We start from the raw sequence: 20,770 nt of genomic DNA on the forward strand, positions 1-20,770 counted from the left end.
AAAAGAAACTTTACACATTGCCTGGATGGAACCAAATTCTGCACTTTCTTTCACTTGCAAAGAAGACGCAAATCCCTTCCACAGTAATATCAGAAACAAAAATAATGTAACAGTGGACCAGTCATCACCTTCTTGCAGCTCTGTGTAACCTACAATATATTACTTTCCGTTTCTGTTACAGAACACTAGTTGCTGCTGGTGGTGACCTGAATCCAACATGTTCAGTTTCATTAAACCTCCGCCAATGAGATAATCTACTAGGGTTGGCATGGAAGGGAAGGGCATGGCTCTTGAGTAACCTTTTTCTGATTGATCCTAGTATGTGCTTCCTTTGAACAATCAGGATAACATTACAGGTTAGTGCGTTTTAAGTAGACCAACATCCCATTGCTGGTCAAAACAGCAGCACTTGCCAAAACTTCCATACAATGGTGTTGTGGCAGGTGTTCTCTGGGTGGCGTGGCTGGTTCATTCATACCTACGGTTTTCTGTTTTATGTAATTGGGCCTTCACTTTGCCTTTTCTGTGTTTTCATGTTTGGGCCTTTTGTCTTTTTGTTTTTTGGTTAGGTTTTCTTCGGCTTGTAGCTTTCCACTCTATTTGAATGCTTTTCAATTTATTTAAATAGAATTACATTCACACAAAAAATATTAATAACATACTGGGACCCGATTATCTCTTTTTTTTTCCTCCCTTTAAGAACATACATGATGTAAAGTAAAATGAACTCCTGTGATGTCAAGAGACACGATATATACGTAATAGATTTTACTAGCAAAAGGTACCCGTGCAATGCTGCGGGTTTTAAAATTGTGTGAAATGTGTATAAAGCGATGAAAATAGGCAGGGAACATCTCAACTACCCAATTGCCAAAACACTCTACCAACATGTTCAAATATTGTAATCATCTAAACCTATCATTACAACAACAAATTAACACCAACCAATTGTCAATTGATGCCATTAGCTAATTCCTATGCTCTACAAAACTTAAAACAATTAATTGAAATTTCAGCCTAGAAACTCACCCCTTGCTTAACAAAACTGAAAACATTAACCAAACCGCTCTATCCAAAGCAACAAAAGACCATCTGCAAAATATCAAAAGAAAACATGGTTTTAGAAAAAAAAAAAAAAGAAGGGAAGAAAAAACAGAAAAATCGGAGAAGAAATTAACTTGAGTATTTTATGCATGCACAATCTTTTCATTAAACCAAAGAATTAGCTTGAGCAAAATCTGTACGGAAAGAAACCACTCTGTATGGATCCCCTCATTTCAACATTGCTTTCATGATTCAATTACAAAGCATATGTTCTGATGTAAATTGTATTATATATTACAGGTTGTGTTACTGCAACTGTGGGGGAAAAAAAGGAATCATAAAGAAGCTGCATACAGAATTCAAATTGTATTAAATTCCTGTTTTTCTTTTTTATTAAAAACTACTAATTTCAATAGCTAAAATATCCACAAGTCTATAAGCTTGGGATTTTTATTTATTTATTTTATTTTATTATTATTATTATTATTTTTGCAGACACAAAAAGAATCTCTTTCAGAAGATACAATCAATAAGGACCAGTTAACCATGAATTAAAAAAAAATTAAAAATTAGATGGGAAAAAGAAAACTTATATGTTTAAACAGAAATAACAAACTGGTGAAATGGATCATCGCTATATGTTATAGAAGAAAGTTATTCCATGAGATGAGATTCAAAAAAAATATAAACATGAATGAATTGAGAATATAAAATAATTATTGACACGCATCTTATTATAATACCGTGAATGGCAACAAACCAACCAATATTATCACGCTAACTAAGCTGGAGATCCTGGGTTTAAATTCCTAAGACTGCAACCTTCCAATATAAGCTGAGGATAGAGGCTCACATGTGAGGAGTTAGATATATTCACCATGAGAGAATATTGAACTGAATCTTTGAGGGTTTTCTATACCCCAGATACCTTTTTCAAACTCCTTGCATTTGTCAGTCATTACACAAACATTGGGGTAAAATGTTCATGTTAGGCGGTAAAGTAAGATTTTACACTCATATATCAAAACAAAACAGCACACTCATAAATACAAATGTACAAACTTGGACTGAAATAACACACAAAGATGCATAATTTCACTCACACAACCGAACCTAATTCCCTCCACTTCCATTTATATTCCTCAAATTCACTAAAAGCAGAAAATTTAACAACTAAAGGAAATGACGTGATGGATAAAAGAGTGACATCGGAGAGGGAGAAGAAACATAGCATTCAACAAATACGCACAAAGTCTTACTTGCTCTCCAAAAAGGGATCGCAAGATAAGTACGAACAGGAAAAAATAATAATAATAATAAAAATTCAGCCACCCAGAAAATCTATAACAACACGCAAATTCCCAATGGCTCCACTTATTTTTTCAGAATTGTTATAGGCTATAGTGCGGTGTGAGGCTCATTCTGCAAGCTCCTCATGGTGCATAACCTTAACCATAAAGAATATTTCAAACTCTCTGTCTGTATCAGCCAATTGGCACCAAGTCATATTCCAGCAACAAACTTCAACATTGCTACTTCCTTCTTGTTTTGCAACTTCCATCAATGAAGCCCACTTCATAAAGCGGAAACCAAAATCACAGAACCATTTTCCACAAAAAACTTTACTTGTACATAAAAATAAGAAAAAATGAATCGTTTTCCCACTTGGGTACTGGCCATTTTGATCTTTCTCGTCTTTCAAATGGCTAATTCAGAAGATCAAGACTTGAAGCAATTCAAGCAAGTGCTGGTGCAATTCATGGACAAACTTTCACCACGAAATTCAGTGAGAGATGTCAAATGTGGTTGGAACATGAGTTCAGACCCTTGCAGAGACCAATGGGAGGGTGTGACATGTGATAAACATAATTATGTGAAGAAAATAATTCTTGAAATGTCCAATTTAACTGGAGTCATAAAAAGGGAACGCAAGATAAGTACGAACAGGAAATGAAAAAAAAAATTTCAGCCACACAGAAAATCTATAACCATACGCAAACAGAAAATCTATAACATCTATTAGAATTAAAATTGACTGTGGTTGTCCTCTTGTTTTCAGATGGAGGCTCATGTGTGTTGTCGCGTGTGGGGAGGATAGGGTCATTAAGATTTGATCTATGACTTAACTAATTCTGAAGTAATTGTGCAGGTTCAAGTTCAATGTCAGTTATGATTTTTCAATATTCTGCAGGTGTGGGATGCAGTCAAAACGAAAAACTTAGAAAGTGAGTTTCAGAAACCATACCTCAGTTCTTGGCCCCGATTTCGCAGCAAGGATTGAAAGCGCACGGGATTGGGATTTTGGAATGGGAGGAGGCGGCGAGTTTGAAGCGGAGTGAGATGATCGTAAACTGATTAGATGAAGACGATCGAAAACTGATGAGATCAAGACCAAGCGAAATCCCTGAGGAAGCATTTAATTGGCTTTGGCAAAGTTGGCTGGTTTTAAGGTAGACCCGACGCCATTTCAGGCTGATAAAAAGGCTTTCATATGTTGAATTCCAAAATAGGACAGAACCGATATCATATTATGGCCAGTGCCTTCAGCTGAACAGTTACATTCGAAAATGATATCCTACTTTCCTTGGAGCAACTAAATCTGAAGTAAGATTCCGCTCCAGGGTGACTGGATAGAAACTGAGGGTCTCCCATACTTGATATAATATAAGGAAATCTTTGAGAAATTTTTTGAAAGTGAAAGCAATATAAAATTGTTTTCAGTTTTCAGTTTTTAATTTTCATTCTCTCTTCCATAGACCTTCCACCCTTCTTCATCCCCTCCTTTGTTTCCCCAATATCTCTAACCAATATATATATACATTGAAAAATAAAAACTAAAAAATAAATGATTACCAAATGGGCCCATCACTTAAAGTTCAATAAATTTCCACATCTAAATAAAAGATCAATAGCTTCATATCTAAATGAAAGAACAAAAACTCTAAAGTTGCTTCATTCCGATGAACAGAATGGGTAAATGGGGAAATGGGATGATCAGAAAGCATGCAAAATCCAAATTAAATAAGAATAAGAAACATTACTACCAAATAAATCCTACTTATAAGTTATAACCATAATAACAACCTTAAAATTTGATATCATAGATCCATTTGAAATAGGTGGATAATAGAGGATAATCAGCAAATAACTAAAACCTTAGAGACAGATCTAAGAAAACTTCAAACTAGAAACCAACCAAATTAGAAGCACCTTTATTGCCTGGAGATCTACAAAAGCAGTTCAGCCATTGGCTTAACACCCCCACCCCCCCTTCTCTGGTGACATCCTACATTTCTTATGCAAAGGAATTTTCAAATATTAACTTACCCTGTTCTCATCATCAACTGCTCTACTACCTTGCTATAAACCCAAAGGTTCCACCCAAGCTAATGGTCATTGATTTAAGCAGATAGCCTAATATTACTCTTAAATTGTGATGTTTTCTAACCTTTTGAAACCCCTTCCAGAAACTTTATATATATAAAATAATGCTGTCAGTTATTCATTTTCATAATAAGAGTATGGAAAATTCCTAACAGCCCAACTTTGTCTCCCATCATTTGTTTCCCAACCTATTTGGCACTTGCTGCACACACTGTATCATTGGAGTAGAAAATCAACCATGTTATATAACTCACTTGGACATTGCCATCTTAGTTGGGGAACAAAAGTTGGCAAGTGTAGCATTTCCCTAAAAACCTAGCAGTCTTCTATTTCCATGCGGCTTGAAGAGCAGTAGGACAGGAGAAAGATTAAGACTTATTATTAGAAAGGAGCCCACAATTATTTATTTTTCTGTTTCCATTATTCTTTCCAAGAACCACAAAAACCTCTGAATTTGTCTTCTGAAGACAGCTGCTTGAATTAATCATTTGAACCCCTCTTACCACATCATATTCTCCAAAACTTGCAAACTTAACAAAAAATGAAACTCCCCCGCTTATTACTGAAGGAAAAACTAAAATTATATATTCAAATTGTAGAGGAAATACGAAGGTTTTCCTGGTAAAGTATGATATTACACTAAATAAAGTGCAAAAACTGGTAGGGCATCTAAACAGTCGGTCATGGGTAACATTAACTACAGAAAAATAATGGGGCAATAATAGAATCCTGAAAACGTACCTGGTTGTGTGAGCACCCAAATGTCTTGATATATATAGTCTGCATAAAGAAAAAGAAAAAAAACAGAAGTTAGCGAAAGAAAATCATCACTGGAGAGGGAAAGAGAGATAGAGAGAAAGACCTGAGTTCCAGGGATTTTGGGAGAGAGAGGAGCAAGGGGGTCTTGGATTTGAGATAGCTTATTGCTATTGCCATTGGGATTGGGATTGGGATTGGGTTTGTTCTTGTTCTTGTTCTTCTTTGGGTTCAATCCGACGGCTGTTATGGGCAAACGAAAACCCGGAGGAGCTCCACCTCCGCTCCCAACTAGCAAATCCTCTATGTCCTCCATTTCCTTAACTAACCTACACGCAGCGATGGTTGGAGCTTCAAGTTCAAAAACACAGACGACGGACAGAGTGAAGGGGTTATGTAACAGCTAAATTTCTAGAATTCTGGAAATAGCCCAATTTTGCACTTTTTAAGATTTTTGGCCCAATTTTGCACTTCTTAATAAAACACTGGGACCCGATTATCTTTTAAAATTATTAATGTTTTGCCCCTTAAGAACATACATGATGTAAAGTAAAATGAACTCTTGTGCTGTCAAGAGACACGAATTAAAAAAAAAACTAATTTTAATATTTTTAAAAAAAAAAAAGACTAAAATTTAGTTGCTTCACAGTAATGCCACTTTATTATTATTTTTTAATTAAAAAAAAGACTAATTTAGTTGTCAAAATACGTGAATAAAAAGTGTACTTTACTAAGAAAAAGAAACCTAATAACATTATATAAAGTTTTAATCAGTTTCAGTATCTAAGGAGGGCGTATTCAATTGAGATTTTAATGGATTATTTTGATGCTTAAAAGTACAGCGGTATTCAATTAGGATTTTTAAGTAATCAATAAAAGTCTGGTGGTATTCAGTTAGTATTTTTAAATAATCAATGTAAATCCGATGGTATTCAATTAGGACTTTTAAAAGATAAGAAAAAGTAGTGTGGTATTTAAAAACTTACTAATTTTAATGTATTTCATTAAATGGTGTATTGTGTGAGACTTTTGAGTGTGTAATAAACATACCAAATCACATACAAATCACACCCTCCTATGCATGATTCTCATATATGCTCTCATACTTTTCTTTCATGCCTTTTATTGTAAAAAAATAATAATTCATAAGAGATACAATAAAGGGCCCACATCATAGCACACTCCCCCTTTTTTCTCATTTCCCTCTTCCTTTATTTATTTATTTTATTATTTTTTTTCTTTCCTCCTCCCTTCCCTGACCCTTCTTTCTCCTTTTTCCTGCACTCTCCTCTCTCCCTCAGTGTACAAAACAACCACCAATTTTTTTTCCCCATAAAAACAACCACCACTAAACCCCTAAACCCATCTCATCTTCCTCCATATGATTTGGCTATCACTAAACCCAAAACTAAAATCTTCCAAATCCAATAAACCGCCAAATTATGAATCAATCAAAATATGACAAAAGAAAATATGAAATTGCTTGCTCTTAGTCTTACTCCCAATTTCAAAACTCAAAGCTTGCCTCTTTGATTTTTGATTGGTGTGGCTGGTTGGTTACTAGTACTAGTGCGCTGCAGAAGAAGAGACTATGAAAAGGATTAGGCAGACACCTTTCAAGGGTGGTGGTGAGCATACACATTTGGTTAATGTGGTGAGTAAAAATTCTCCCATAGAAATATAAAGTAAAATCATGTAATTGTAATATATTACAATCATAAGCAAAATCCTAAGTGAATAAATTCATAAGTAAAATCATGTAATTGCAATCCATTAAAATTATAAGTAAAATCATATAATTACAAATCCGGTTGAAATTCATTACATTAAAATCATGTAATTAAAATATGTTAAAATCTCAATTGAATACACCCCATGAATCTCTATGTAATCAACATATTTTTTAGATTAAATTTTATAAGCTTATTAGTTGAAAGCAAAATAAAATACATAAATATATATAATTATTATTATTTTAGTTCATTTTTTTAGCAAAATAAAAATGTAAAAGGGATGGAGGAAACTCGCTTGAGAGTCCTTTTAGTCTTGGCATTGGGATCGATTGTCTTTATTGTAGTTGGAGGAGAAGATGCTCCATCTCCCTCATTTCTTATTCCACCCTCTTTGGTTGATGAATTTTATTATAGGAACTTATGCAGTTTCCTTAGAACACATAATATAGATATTGAATGTTTGTTTCGGGTTATTGGAGAATGTTTGTCACTACATAATGAAAAATCTTATAGAGTGGTGAGGGAAATGTTTTGATATTCACATTGAAGATTGTGTTCGAAAGCCAAAAATTTAAGAGATTTGGTATAAACCGTCTTTTACTTTGCGCTCTTTTCATTTGCAAAGTTGAACACGTAAACACATAAACAGGCATAGATAATTTCTATGTATCATATATCTATATATTTATGTATATAATTACTAAATTACATACGCAAAAGAGATTTTATACTCCATCAAATATATTCACGTTTTCCCAAGAATAAAACATGTTCTGAAGTTTATAACAAAACCATCCAAATTATCTTCATCATTATAATATATATATATATGATATGTACATATATATTTATTTATGTAGTCTCCTTTGATAAAGGAGTTCCTTAAATAGTGTTATTTAAAGGATGGGGCGCTCAACTATTGTACCTGTCTTAATGAAATTGTGTGGTGAGATTGGCTTAGATGTTTTAACCCGTTGCTGTATAATAACCCGACAAAGACCCACGTTCTTTTGAAGAAAGAGATTTTATTATATTTATTATGTTATTAGGAGTGAAGCCATTAATTTATTATATGAAACTTTCTATTTTGTTAATAGTCGATGTGGGACTCTGCATATTCTTCAACAATATTAACAACTTATTATCTAAGCTTTGATACAACCATATAGGCCACTACACTAGCTGTTTATAACTAGACTTCTATACAACAACACGCAACTCTTAAATTAATTCCAAGAGATATAGAATTGTAAAAATAAAAAATAGAGATATATAGACACAACACTTGACTTCTAAAGAGTAAAAATTTGCATATATAACTAAGAGACGCAACTCTTCACTTTAGGAACACTTCACATCACTACCCCTTGCAAGCTCCTTGCCGTGTATCTTCATGTCTCAGATTGACTTCAATATTCTTTCTCAGTAGTCTGAGTCTATCAGGAAGATCTGCAAGGACAACTTGACCACCTAGAAGAGCTGAAATGATTCTCTTACTCGCTATATGCTATCGTTCTTTTTCTTCTTCCTAAACCTACACACCCAATCACCACAGCCAACCCCTCATCTCACTGACCCAGAACAATAACTCCCCATCCCCAGCTCAGCGATTTTAATGCTCTCTCTGTGCAAACATGTGCAGTTTTTTTGTTGTTGGACCTTCTAGCTCTACCCAAATCCTCTGCTGCTTCAACAACAACCAATAAAACAAAGCATCACCCAAATTCTCGATTGAAATCCTAGCAGGCAGTGACAACCCCATTCCCCGCCCTAGATCCGAACCCTACCAGCATCGCAACCCAATGTCCACCATCGCCACCCTCTTTCTTGATCTCAGACCAACCTCCACGCCCCACTTTAAATCTGGGTTGTTTGAAACCTAGAGCCCCTTCCTCAAACCCCTCTCTCTCTCGAATAGACCCGTGAAAATTGCACCAATGGGTTGCAGGGTCGCAGGGTTGGTGGATGCGAAGAGCTAACAAGGGTGGATATGGCTGGGGAGGCACAAATGTGTGTGTGTGTGTGGGTCGCAGGGTCACGCATAGAGAGAGAGAGAGAGAGAGAGAGAGAGTGTATGTGTGTGTGTGGGTGGGTGGTGGTTGTGGGAAGTAGGCCAAGCACGGATCGGTTCAGAACGGAAGAAGGCTCTTTCGCTAATCAAACCAAATACTTCGATAGACCATTTTCTCTTCCGTTAACCAAACCAAAGGCTTCGGTAGACTTCGGATCGATTAACATAATATTCGGTTCGGATTGGCCGGTACGCCGGTAGTACCGTAATAAAAACATACTAATAAAAATACAATTTATAATACATTTACATAACATAAGTTCTTGAACAAATATACCAATTTATCCTTGTAAAATATAAAAATCCAATAGTCTAATTCATCCAAGTATGAAAATCAAATAACTTAATCACTATATCATTCAATATGTACTCAAGATGTATAGTCACTATATCATTCAATATGTACTTAAGAGTACTAGGAGCCACTTGTGTTTGTTGTTTGAACCTTTGAGTGTTCTTTTTATCGAATTCTCTACATTTATATAAATGATTTTGACATTTGTTCCATGTTAGGTTCTTTAGTTTTTCATGTTGAATCCGACCATATAAAGAACATAAAATTTGGATCAACAGTTGGAAAGTTAAAGGTAAAAAACGGGGCAAAGGTCAAAACTGGAAAACATAGGAAGTTCATAAATTCCTCTCCGACCAAAAGGTGCTACAGTACCCAGGTAAGTGATACAATGGTGATAAAGAAGTGATACAATGATGATAAAGCAGTGATATAATTGTGAGAAAGAAGTGATATAGTAGTGATAAAGGAATGATACAAAATGCTAATTGTATTTACCTTTAGTTTCTTATTTTGTATTTAAATAATAAAATAAGTATAAATATCGGATCGGTACGGGTTTTCGTCGGGTTAGGAATTTTGTTTCGTTAACCAAACCAAACATTTTGGTACGGATTGGATTAGAATAATTAAAATTAAAAAATAATTATTTAACCAAACCAAACCAAACCGTCGGTACGATATGGTTGGTACGCGGATAATTCGGATGAGATGTCCACCTCTAGTGGAAAGGTAACCCCTCTGTTTAAAAAATAATTTGTTTTTCTTCATTTTTTAGGTCATGTTATTTTATTGTAAAATATTTAACATATGAAATGTTCAATTTGTCCTCGTATTTTTAACATTCAAGTCCTAAAAATGAGGGCAAATGGATGATGCCATGCTGTTATGTAGGATATTTTATTCTCAATGTTCCCCCTTTACAAGACTTGTGTTTTTCTCCTTTTTTTCTTTAGAATAATGCTACTCTTACCACATTTGTATACTACATTCCTATACCATCTTATGTGGAAGCTAAGGTGGACAACCACATCAATTAAAATTATTTAATATTTTCTTTTCTTTTATGATTTATTCTAGTATTTGTTTTTCTAATTGTCTTAATTAAAATACACTTCATTGATTTAATTGATGTGACATATAATATGGTATAAAAATGTGGGTTAAAAATGTGGTAAGTGGCATTACTCTTTTCTTTATCTTTTTTTAATCGACATTGTGCTCGTCTCTTCCCTCTCTTTTCATGCCTCTTTCCCTGAAGCTTCCTTGCATTTTCCTGACCTTCAATCTTAGCCGTCCAGCAGATCATGTAGCCAGCATCCACAGAGAGCGACCCCTGACTTTGGGTAGTTCAATAATATATTCATCTGCTGCTCAAGGTAGAAAAAAGTAATTAATTATGAGATAACTTCTTCTGCGCAAGTCGGATCGGAAGGCAGTATCAATTTGTAGTTGGTCTGATCTGAACCAGTATCAATTAATGGATGCCAGGAAAGCCCATAAAGCCTCCTCTTCATCCTCACCATCCTCCTCATCGAAACGTTGGGAGTACCACATATTCTTGAGCTTCAGAGGTGAAGACACGCGCAAGGGCTTCACGTCTCACCTTCACAAGGCATTAGAAAGCAGGGGATACAATGTTTTTATGGACGAGGACGATCTACGAGTAGGGCAAGTTATAAAACCAGAACTGTTGCAGGCAATCGAAAACTCCAAGATCTCTGTAATTGTCTTCTCAACGAGGTATGCAGATTCCAGTTGGTGTCTTGATGAGCTGGTGAAGATCATGGAGTGTAGAAGAACACTGAATCAAATCGTTTTGCCAATATTCTACGATGTGGATCCTTCAGACGTCAGGAAACAGACTGGTACTTTGGCATCTGATTTTCAGAAACATACCATCCGACATAAAGATGAGGTGATAAAGGAGTGGAGAAAGGCTCTTACTGAAGCTGCGAATTTGTGTGCCGAGGATCTCAAAGACAGGTAATCAGCGACTTCCTTGGAATATGATCTCCCTCCCTTAATTACGTGTGATTACTGGAATACAAAGGCCCCTTTTACAGTTTTCAATTTTCATTTTCACTTTTTTTGAAAATTGAAACCGAATTTTAAACAATTTTCCATTTTAAAAAAATAAAATAAAATAAGTTATCAAACAAATTTCTTGTTCAATATTTTTTTGTCGCCCATATTTTTATTAGGAGACTTTTACTATATGCATATATTAATACTACTTGCTATTTCAGTACTGATGAAAGCTACTACGATAGATTTATGTGTATAGTTTTAGTACACATATATCTAAATTTATGTTTAGAAACTTATATGCAGATCTCGACAAAATATGAGTTCTTTTGGTAATTACCAAATTTGGTAAAAAAAGTTAGTGATTCATAAAATTGGGTGGATTTTGGTACTTTACAAATCCAAATACATTTTGAGTGATACTTTTAAGTTTGAAAACATGAAGTCTTGGAAATCGGTCAATTCAGCAAAAACGGATACACGATGATATGTTTGTGTATATGTTCTATAGGTAATAATTTGGTGTACTGTATGTAAATATACTTTAAACTAAGAATAAACTTTATATGATCTAGATTTATAAAATTTTAAATTATTTGGTGATTAAGATTTTATGGGAGAAAAACATTGTCAAGAATATATATTTTAGCTATTTAATGCTCGTGTTAAATTCCCCTTCTTTTTAGCAGACATGGACTTAGCCAAATTGGTAAAAATAGATATGCTTCTCACTCTGGACCTGAGTTCAAATTCATTTCCTCCCCCTTCCTCTTTTTCTTAGATCATATTAAAGTAAAATATCGTTTGCATAATTGCCCCTGAAATATCACCCAATTTTTGATTTCCTCTTTTACTTTTATTTAGTCAATTAAGAATACAAATGAATTTTTTTGGGTCAATGTCCCCCATGTTGTTAAATTCCCTAACATTTCATCTACTTCTCCGTCAATATTAAAATTAAATTTGTCATTTCCTATATACTTATTTCAAAGAAAGAGAAAACTAATCATGAAAGTTAAAAGCCAAAAAAACATATGCAGCACCCATAGGGTGTACGTCGGTTCGAAACCAATACAATTAAGTCAATCCGCATTTGATCCAATATAGATTGGATTGTGATTTTTTCAATCCAATCCGATCCAATCGATATTTGATTGGATGATCGGTTTTGATAATGAAAAAAATATAAAAATATAAAAATAAAAATATAAACATTTATCCTTATGTTTAATCTAATCAAACATATTAATAGACATAAATGTAAAATATAAATGAAATACTAGAGAAAATTGTTTTGATTATATAATATATTAAATATAACTCCATTAAATGATTTAAAATATTACAAATTTATAAATAAACCCAATCCTAGACATGTATTTATAAAAAAACCCAAGCACTATTTAAACATAGAAACACACCCAAAATCAACCCCAAAGTCAACTTTTTGGGTGTGTTTATAAATGGGTTTTGAGTGTGTGTAATGATGGGTTTTGGGTGTGTTTATATGTTTAAATAGTGCTTGGGTTTTTTTATAATTTCAACTCCCATTTTGGGTGTTTTAGTGAAACTCCCAAAAATCATAGGGTCGTGATTTCCCCACTCCCCTTTTGTCTACTTAATTTTTTAATAGTTTTTACTATAACAAAAAGGGTTATTTTTTTAATATACCCCTTGAAAGTGTATTTGAGCCTCACTTTGCCCCTTCAAACTCTTTTTGTCACACTTTATCTTTTATTTCACACAAACTTGTCTCACTTTACGCCATTTTTCACAAAATATTAATTAAAAATTGAAATTTCAATTAAAACTTAAAATCCATAAAACATTTAGAAAGAAAATTAATATTTTAGAAAATATAAGATTAAAACAAAAACAAAAACTACATCCCCACCCCTGCCCTTCCACCTCCCCATCCGTCTCCCCCTACCCCTCCTCTGCCCCCATCCTCCTTTTTTGGTTCAGCATCCTTGGAGTCTTTATTGTGCTCCTGCGCCCTGTTGAGTTTGATATTTTAGACTCTTTTTTGGCTTTGTTTCTCCTGATCATACCAAAACATTGAAATCCAATTCAAAACCATAGAGAAAAGCAATTAGTTTCGGTGAGAAAGAGGGGAGTTTTGAATTGTTGCAAAGATAGGAAGAAAACAAAATTTAGAAAAGCATGTAGAAGGGACCAATAAATGTAAGAGCATGTAACAGAGACAAAAAAGAGAGAGGGAAGAGCATGTCATCAAACAAATCCGGAATTCAGGTCTTGAAACATATGATTTCTTTTTTATCCAGCAAAACAACAAATAGAAATCTTTTTTTTTTTTTTTCCAAACAAATTGATATGGGAAGATAGGTTTTTTTTTTTTTTTTTTTCTTTTGGAGAAAGGAAAACTTGTTGGCAGGTAAGATTTTTGGGCAGAGACGCAGGAATAAGGAAAACCATAGCCTTTTTTTTCTTTTTTTTTTTGGGTCAAACTTTAGCGTTAGTTGAAGTTAGGCTTTTCTTTTTTACTTTTTTAATTATTAGTAATTGGGTTTTTGCTTTAAATATGATGTGTCAAACTTTAATCTCTTAGATTAAATTTTAATGAGGTGTCGTGTGGAGCACAAAAGTCAAGCAGATCATAGCATAGAAAATCAAAGCAGATAATTTGAATCCTATCCTTGCACCCTAGTTTGAACTCCATCTCCTTAATTTAGAATATTGCTTGTATAAAAATACTAAGAGTGCTGCTAAACGAACCCTAAAACTAACTGAGTACACCTTATGATCTAAGTACACCCTAATATTTTAATCAAAATATAAAATTAACTAAGTACACCTTACTTTACTATCAAAATACCCTTGGTACACCCTAATAAACTCTATCACATAACACCCTATTTGATATTCATGTTTTAGTTCAACAGTTTAATTAGCCAAGTGGTGTTTTCTTTCACACAAGACACTGCAATAGAGCTGCACATGAGGTGGCAGCCTATGTTTCTAGGATGGGTGGTAATCAGGTATGGGATCAAGCAGGTCCAGCATGGGTGGGGATGTAAATGATCTTATTCATCTTTAATAAATTTCCATGATGTTTTGACCCAAAAAAAGGATATGATAGTAGAGTTACAATCGTTAGGAAGCTCACAATCATCCCTCCTAGAAGAAAGCCCTATCGACAACACCATTCTGTGGATTGGTATGAATTTATCACAAATGCAACCTTTTCCATTAGTATAGCTTATTTCGGAATTCTTATATCGTCCCCTCATTCACCCAAACTTCCTTGGGTCTGCTCTTGCTTTTTCTGGGGTCAGAAGCCTATTTCATTCTCCACAAGTTTCCCAACATGGTTCTTTCGCTTCCTCAGTACCCTAAATTTTGTTGAACACTTACAAGTCTCATAATGGTTTGATATTTTAGACTCTTTTTTGGCTTTGTTTCTCCTGATCATACCAAAACATTGAAATCCAATTCAAAACCATAGAGAAAAGCAATTAGTTTCGGTGAGAAAGAGGGGAGTTTTGAATTGTTGCAGAGATAGGAAGAAAACAAAAAATAGAAAAGCATGTAGAAGGGACCAATAAATATAAGAGCATGTAGCAGAGACAAAAAAAAGAGAAAGAAGAGCACGTCATCAAACAAATCCGGAATTCAGGTCTTGAAACACGATTTATTTTTTATCCAGCAAAACAACAAATACGAATCTTTTTTTTAAACCACCCACTCTTCAAACAATTGATATCGGAAGATAGGTTTTTTTTTTTTTTCTCTTGGAGAAAGGAAAACTTGTTGACAGGTAAGATTTTGAGGCAGAGAGAGAGACGCAGGAAGAAGGTAAACTTTAGCGTTAGTTGAGTTAGGGTCTTTTTACTTGTTTAATTATTAGTAAATTGGGTTTTTGTTTTAAAGATGACATGTGTCAAACTTTAATATTTTAGATTAAATTTTAATGAAGTGGCTTGTGGAGCACAAAAGTCAAGCAAATCATGGCAGAGGATCCAAATCCATTCGAACTAGCCTAGTTCGAATTCCATCTCTGTAATTTAGAATATCGCTTGTATAAAAATACTAATAATGATAATTGAGACCTAACATAAATGCAAATAGATAGAAAGTTGACATGTAGAAATCTAATGTTTCATCATAACGAGTCTTTTGTTTTGCTTCCGAATTCAATTTTCAGGAATGAAGCAAAGTTTATCGAGGCATTTATTGAGAATAATATTGTCGGACGGCTTTCCACAACTCCCCTACCAGTAGCCGCTTACCCGGTTGGAGTCGACTCTCGTGTACATGATATGATCAGTTATCTTTTAGGTGGTGGATCACAAGATATTGTCATGATTGGAATTTGGGGGATGGGCGGACTGGGCAAAACAACAGCTGCGAAGGCCATTTATAATCGAATTAAGGATAAATTCGATGCTCATGGTTTCCTTGGAGACATTAGGGCCACTGCAAATAGAGATGGTCTTGTTTGTTTGCAAAAACTACTTCTTGCTGAAATCTACAAGAAACCGACCAAATTTCACATAAGTAGTGTTGATGGAGGGATGGGTATGATAAAAGAAGAACTTGGACGTAAAAGGGTACTTGTAATTATCGACGATGTAGATGAAAAGGAGCAACTCGAAGCAATAGTTGGAAATCGTGATTGGTTTGGCTCTGGAAGTAGAATTATAATAACTACTAGAGATAAACATTTTCTAGAAGAACTTCCTGTGGATAAAACTTTCACGGTTCCAGAAATGAATCCAGATGAAGGTCTTGAGCTCTTTTGTCGGCATGCCTTTCAAAAAGGTTGTCCTAATGAACAATATCTTGAACTCTCAAAAATGGTAGTTTCTTATAGTGGAGGTTTGCCACTGGCACTTAAAGTTTTAGGCTCTTTCTTGATTAGAAGAACCATAGCAGAGTGGGAAAGCCAATTGCAGGAATTGGAAGGAATCCCTCATAAAGATATTCTTAAAAAACTGAGAATAAGCTATGACGGTCTAGATCGTGACGAGAAGTGTATATTTCTTGATATATCTTGTTTCTTCATTGGAATGAACAAAGACCATGTCAGAAAAATATTAGATGGATGTGGCTTCAGAGCAGAAATAAAAATCAGTGTCCTCCTTCAGAAGTGCCTTGTAACTGTTAATGAAAAGAACCAGCTAATGATGCATGATCTACTTCGAGACATGGGCAGAGCAATCAGTCAAGAAGGTGACAAAGAAGACCGGCGTAGATTGTGGCTCCGTGAAGAAGTGACAGACGTACTGAAAGACAAATCTGTAAGTACATTTTCAATATAAGTTTAGAATGCATCATACAAGAGAAGCCAACCCCTAATAGATAAAATTCCCTGCATGTGTACGTAATATAATCGGTCTCAATTTCCGATTCTTTCTATTGGTTTGAACTTGCATTAAGAAGGCTCTGTCAGGCAAAATCAACCAAACTATATGTTTTGCCAACCAAACTTCATGTGTACGTACCATTATAGCTTTTGTTAACAAACCTGTGGATAATGAATTTGGTTAACACATGCAATTTTCATGTGTGTCAATCATTTACCAACAATTTTTTTCTTACTGAGTGCCGTTTTTAATAGGGAACTAAAAAAGTTGAAGGACTTGCTCTAAATCTGCAAAGCTCGGAAAAGGCTAGTTTCGGTGCTGAAGCATTTAACAAAATGAGCAAACTGAAACTACTCCAGCTCAACTATGTAGAGCTCACCGGAGAGTTCAAATTTCTTTCCAAAAATTTAAGATGGTTGTGCTGGCATGGATTCCTTCTAGATTCTATACCAAGCGACTTTGATATAACTAGCCTAGTTGCTCTGGACCTGCAGTTTAGCAAACTCAAAATAGTTTGGAAGGATTGCAAGGTAAGTTGGAGAACTAAAACCAAATGTGCATTATTATTGCATTCAAGAAGTTTCAGTATTGAGTCTTTTTTTATTCTGTTATTTAATAAGTTCATGTTTTAGTGGGAAAAATAAACAATCAGTTATTTTAGGTCATGATATAAGAGAAGTCTTTTAAATAGGTCTTTTATCAATGTTATTCATTGAACTGAATTAAAATGAAATAACATATACTCTCAAGAAATTAGTGTGTATTTGTGTTGTGCATTTCTCTTCCTCCTATAAGGTATAATAATCTCAACCGAGTTGTTAGTTTTTTCTGTCTGGTTTTATGCATACATTATGTTCACTCTCTTCTTTTTGCATATGTTTTTATCAGACCTTTTCGGATTTTAATTTCCATTTTAATTTTGTTTTTGTGTAACAGTTGCTTGAGAAGTTGACAATCATTAATCTGAGTCATTCTCATGATCTAACAACATCACCAGACTTTTCAAAAGTCCCAAATCTCGAGGAGTTGATATTGGAATGTACGAGTTTGTCTGATGTCCATGAATCCATTGGTGATCTCAAAAGACTTGCTTTGGTAAATCTTGAACACTGCAGAATGCTTAAAGATCTCCCACTGAATTTATATAGATCCAAGTCTATTGAAACTCTTCTACTTAATGGTTGTTCAAGATTTGAAAACTTGGCTGAGGGCTTGGGGGACATGGTATCATTGAGAACTCTGGAAGCAGACTACACAGCTGTAACAAAAATACCATATTCCATAGTAAAATTGAAGAACCTGAGATCTTTATCTCTATGTGGTTTGGAACGGTTAACTGGCTTTTTGCCCAATTCTTACCTGAGATCTTTTTTGCCCCCTTTGTTAAATGGCTTAAACTCTTTAAGAAAATTAGCTCTTGCAAACTGCAGTTTAACTGATGATGAACTCCCTAAGGATCTCGGGAGCCTAAGTTCCTTAGAACATTTAGATTGTGGACAAAATTCTTTTTGTAGACTGCCAAGCCTGAGTGGTCTTTCAAAGCTGGAATATTTGTGTTTAAATGACTGCAGAAAACTTCGTGCAATCCCAGAATTACCGACAAATCTGAAAGTTCTGAGAGGGTTTGGCTGCACGGCATTGAAAACAATGCCAGATTTTTCAGAAATGTCAAGTATAAGAGAACTGTATTTATCTGATTCGTACAAACTCACTGAGATTCCTGGCTTGGACAAGTCATTAAACTCCATGACAAGGATTCATATGGAAGGCTGCACCAATCTCACCACCAATTTCAGAAAGAAAATCCTACAGGTCAACCCTTCTCTCTCACTCTCTCTCTCTCTCTCTCACACACACACACAGATGCACATCCACGTCCACCGCTTGTATACACATGAATGAACACGAATGTACTTACACAAATTTGGCTCTACATGGTATAGGGATGGACTTCTTGCGGATTTGGAGGCATTTATCTTGGAGGAATTTATGGTATTCCTAGGTGGTTCAAGTTGGTCGGTAATGAGTACAATGTAGCGGATTTTGAAGTGCCCCAAGGTGATTTAAAAGGGTTAACGTTGTGTTGTGTTTACTCTTCAGACAACCCAAAACCAAAAGATGGTCTTGGCATTATAGTTAGAAATGTAACGCAGGGAACTACTTTGCACACCTGGCCAGCAATTGCCTCGGTAAAAAGAGACAGTAAACCTGAAGATTATTATCTTTGGCAGGGACAACTATCCAACGATAGGCTCAGTTTGCAAGGTGGGGATAAAGTCTTGCTCTCTGTATTTGCTACAGTTGATTTTGTGAGAGTGAAGAAAGCAGGGGTCAATCTAGAATGGGACAAAGTTATGAACGAAAATATGCATGATTCGGATCCTCATCTATATGATTTGGACCCAAATCCTGATTGGTTGTTGAGAACTCCAGATGAGGCAGGACCAAGCCAAGGCGAACCATTAAGAGAATCAGTTCTTGCAATCTACAACGATTATGCGGCAGGACCAAATCTCAAGAGGTTGATGTTGAAAGTTGGAATTACTTCTCAGGTGCGGGATTTGAGTGATCAGTTAGATATTGAATTATCTAAAAAATTTGAAGAAGCAGGTTCTGCAGATGTTCGCATGATTGGTATTTTAGGGATGGGCAGCATTGGAAAAACAAGGCTTGCCAAAACCATTTATAACAAATTTGAACGTATCTTTGAAGGTAGGAGTTTCCTTGCAAACGTGAGGGAAGTAATTGCACGCCAACCCATTACTGGTCTGGTTGGTTTGCAAGAACAACTTCTAAATGATATCTTGAAAAGCCAGGGCATAAAGGTTGGCTCTGTTGCTAAAGGGATCGATATGATAAGAGCAAGACTTTGCTGTAAAAGAGCACTTGTCATAATTGACGATGTAGATGATCTACAGCAACTAAAAGCAATAGCTGGAGCTCGCGATTGGTTTGGTCCTGGAAGTAGAATTGTTATAACAACAAGAAATAAACATTTGCTGCAGCAAGTTGGAGTGGAGATTTTTGGCTCCAAATTTGCATGTTCGAGATTTTGGTCCAGGTTTGACTAGATTCAGTCCACAAGCATTTACGAACATGAAAAAACCGAGGTTACTCCACCTCCGCAACGTAGAGCTCACTGGAGAGTACAAAGATTTTCCCAAAACGTTAATATGGTTGTGCTGGCATTATTAGAGTCCATACCAGATGACTTTCCTATGCAACCAAAACTAGTTGCTTTAGACCTGAGGCATAGCAAACTCAAAATAGTTTGGATTAAGGATTGCAAGGTATAGAAAGAAATTGTAATCTTGATTTCTGTATTTCTTAGTCTTTTAAGCTACAGCACTATTACAGTTTATACAGCTGTCTAACTAATTCACATACACCACTAACAACTCACGTGCCTTGCACACCTAACTCACTAACTGATAACAAAGATATCAATAGTTAACAGTTAGTGCGCTTTAAGTAGACCATCCCGTTTTCTGGGCTGTGGTTGTAACCGACTGTGTCGATATTCTACGATGTGGAGGCTAGAGATCTGAGGAATCAGACTGTTTTGCACACCTGGATAGCATTTGGCTCGGTAAGAACTTCCAGTAAACCTGAAGACCACTATCTTTGGCTGGGGCAATTGTCACACGATGTGCTCCGTTTGGAAGGCGATGACCGCGTATCAATTCTTGTAAGGCCTGATGATGTTGATTTTGTGAGAGTGAAGAAGATAGGGGTTCATCTAGAATGGGACAAAGTCATGAAGGAAAATATGGATAATCCAGATCCTCATTTGTATGATTTGGAAACAAAATCGGGATTTTTCAGGGGGAGTTGATGACGCATTTTTCAGGGGCTTATATACATGAACAACTAGCAGTGGAACCATATCTGGATTTTTTGGGGAGCATGATGGAGCCATGATGCATTTGTTCGCACTAATGAATCGAGTGTTGTGGATGAACAATTAGCAGTGAGGGGGTGTTTCGGGCATCTTAAAAGTTTTTTATTTAATCTTTTCTTCAATTGTTTTTCCCACCCACGTGGATTGTGAATGGTTGCCACAGAATTTAGTTGACGGGAATTATTTAAGATTGAATTTTCCTTCCCCCCCTTTTTTTTTTGGCCAAAGAATTTA

The 20,770-nt window shown here is 35.2% G+C and overlaps 2 protein-coding genes across 13 annotated transcripts; one reads left to right on the forward strand and one right to left on the reverse strand.

The window, feature by feature from the left end:
* Positions 1–26: 26 nt before the first annotated feature.
* Positions 27–5,598, reverse strand: LOC103319288 (uncharacterized). Of its 11 annotated transcripts, none has more exons than XR_016123911.1 (4): positions 5,291–5,598; positions 5,170–5,193; positions 3,290–3,395; positions 27–1,092 (listed from the first exon to the last, which is right to left on the reverse strand). XR_016123911.1 is itself a non-coding variant. In XM_089045503.1 (4 exons), exons 1-4 carry the CDS (start codon positions 5,362–5,364, stop codon positions 1,069–1,071), a joined length of 243 nt encoding a protein of 80 aa, XP_088901629.1. In that variant the 5' UTR covers positions 5,365–5,597; the 3' UTR covers positions 27–1,068. The 11 variants fall into 11 exon arrangements, 6 of the variants coding, with proteins under 6 accessions (XP_088901629.1, XP_088901627.1, XP_088901625.1 ...); XM_089045503.1 differs by having other exon boundaries at positions 5,170–5,208; positions 5,291–5,597; XR_016123910.1 differs by lacking the exon at positions 27–1,092 and adding an exon at positions 2,255–2,870 and having other exon boundaries at positions 5,170–5,208; positions 5,291–5,597.
* Positions 5,599–10,551: 4,953 nt separating this feature from the next.
* LOC148919426 (TMV resistance protein N-like) lies at positions 10,552–19,996 on the forward strand. 2 transcript variants are annotated; one of them, XM_089045491.1, is made up of 5 exons: positions 10,552–11,266; positions 15,474–16,569; positions 16,890–17,165; positions 17,572–18,447; positions 18,579–19,996. In XM_089045491.1, exons 1-5 carry the CDS (start codon positions 10,761–10,763, stop codon positions 19,704–19,706), a joined length of 3,882 nt encoding a protein of 1,293 aa, XP_088901617.1. In that variant the 5' UTR covers positions 10,552–10,760; the 3' UTR covers positions 19,707–19,996. The 2 variants fall into 2 exon arrangements, with proteins under 2 accessions (XP_088901617.1, XP_088901618.1); XM_089045492.1 differs by lacking the exon at positions 16,890–17,165.
* The last annotated feature ends 774 nt before the right edge of the window (positions 19,997–20,770 follow it).

The sequence above is a fragment of the Prunus mume genome, linkage group LG2 (genome assembly GCF_029339155.1).
Source record: "Prunus mume cultivar Tortuosa linkage group LG2, ASM2933915v1, whole genome shotgun sequence".
Classification (NCBI taxonomy): Eukaryota; Viridiplantae; Streptophyta; class Magnoliopsida; order Rosales; family Rosaceae; genus Prunus; species Prunus mume.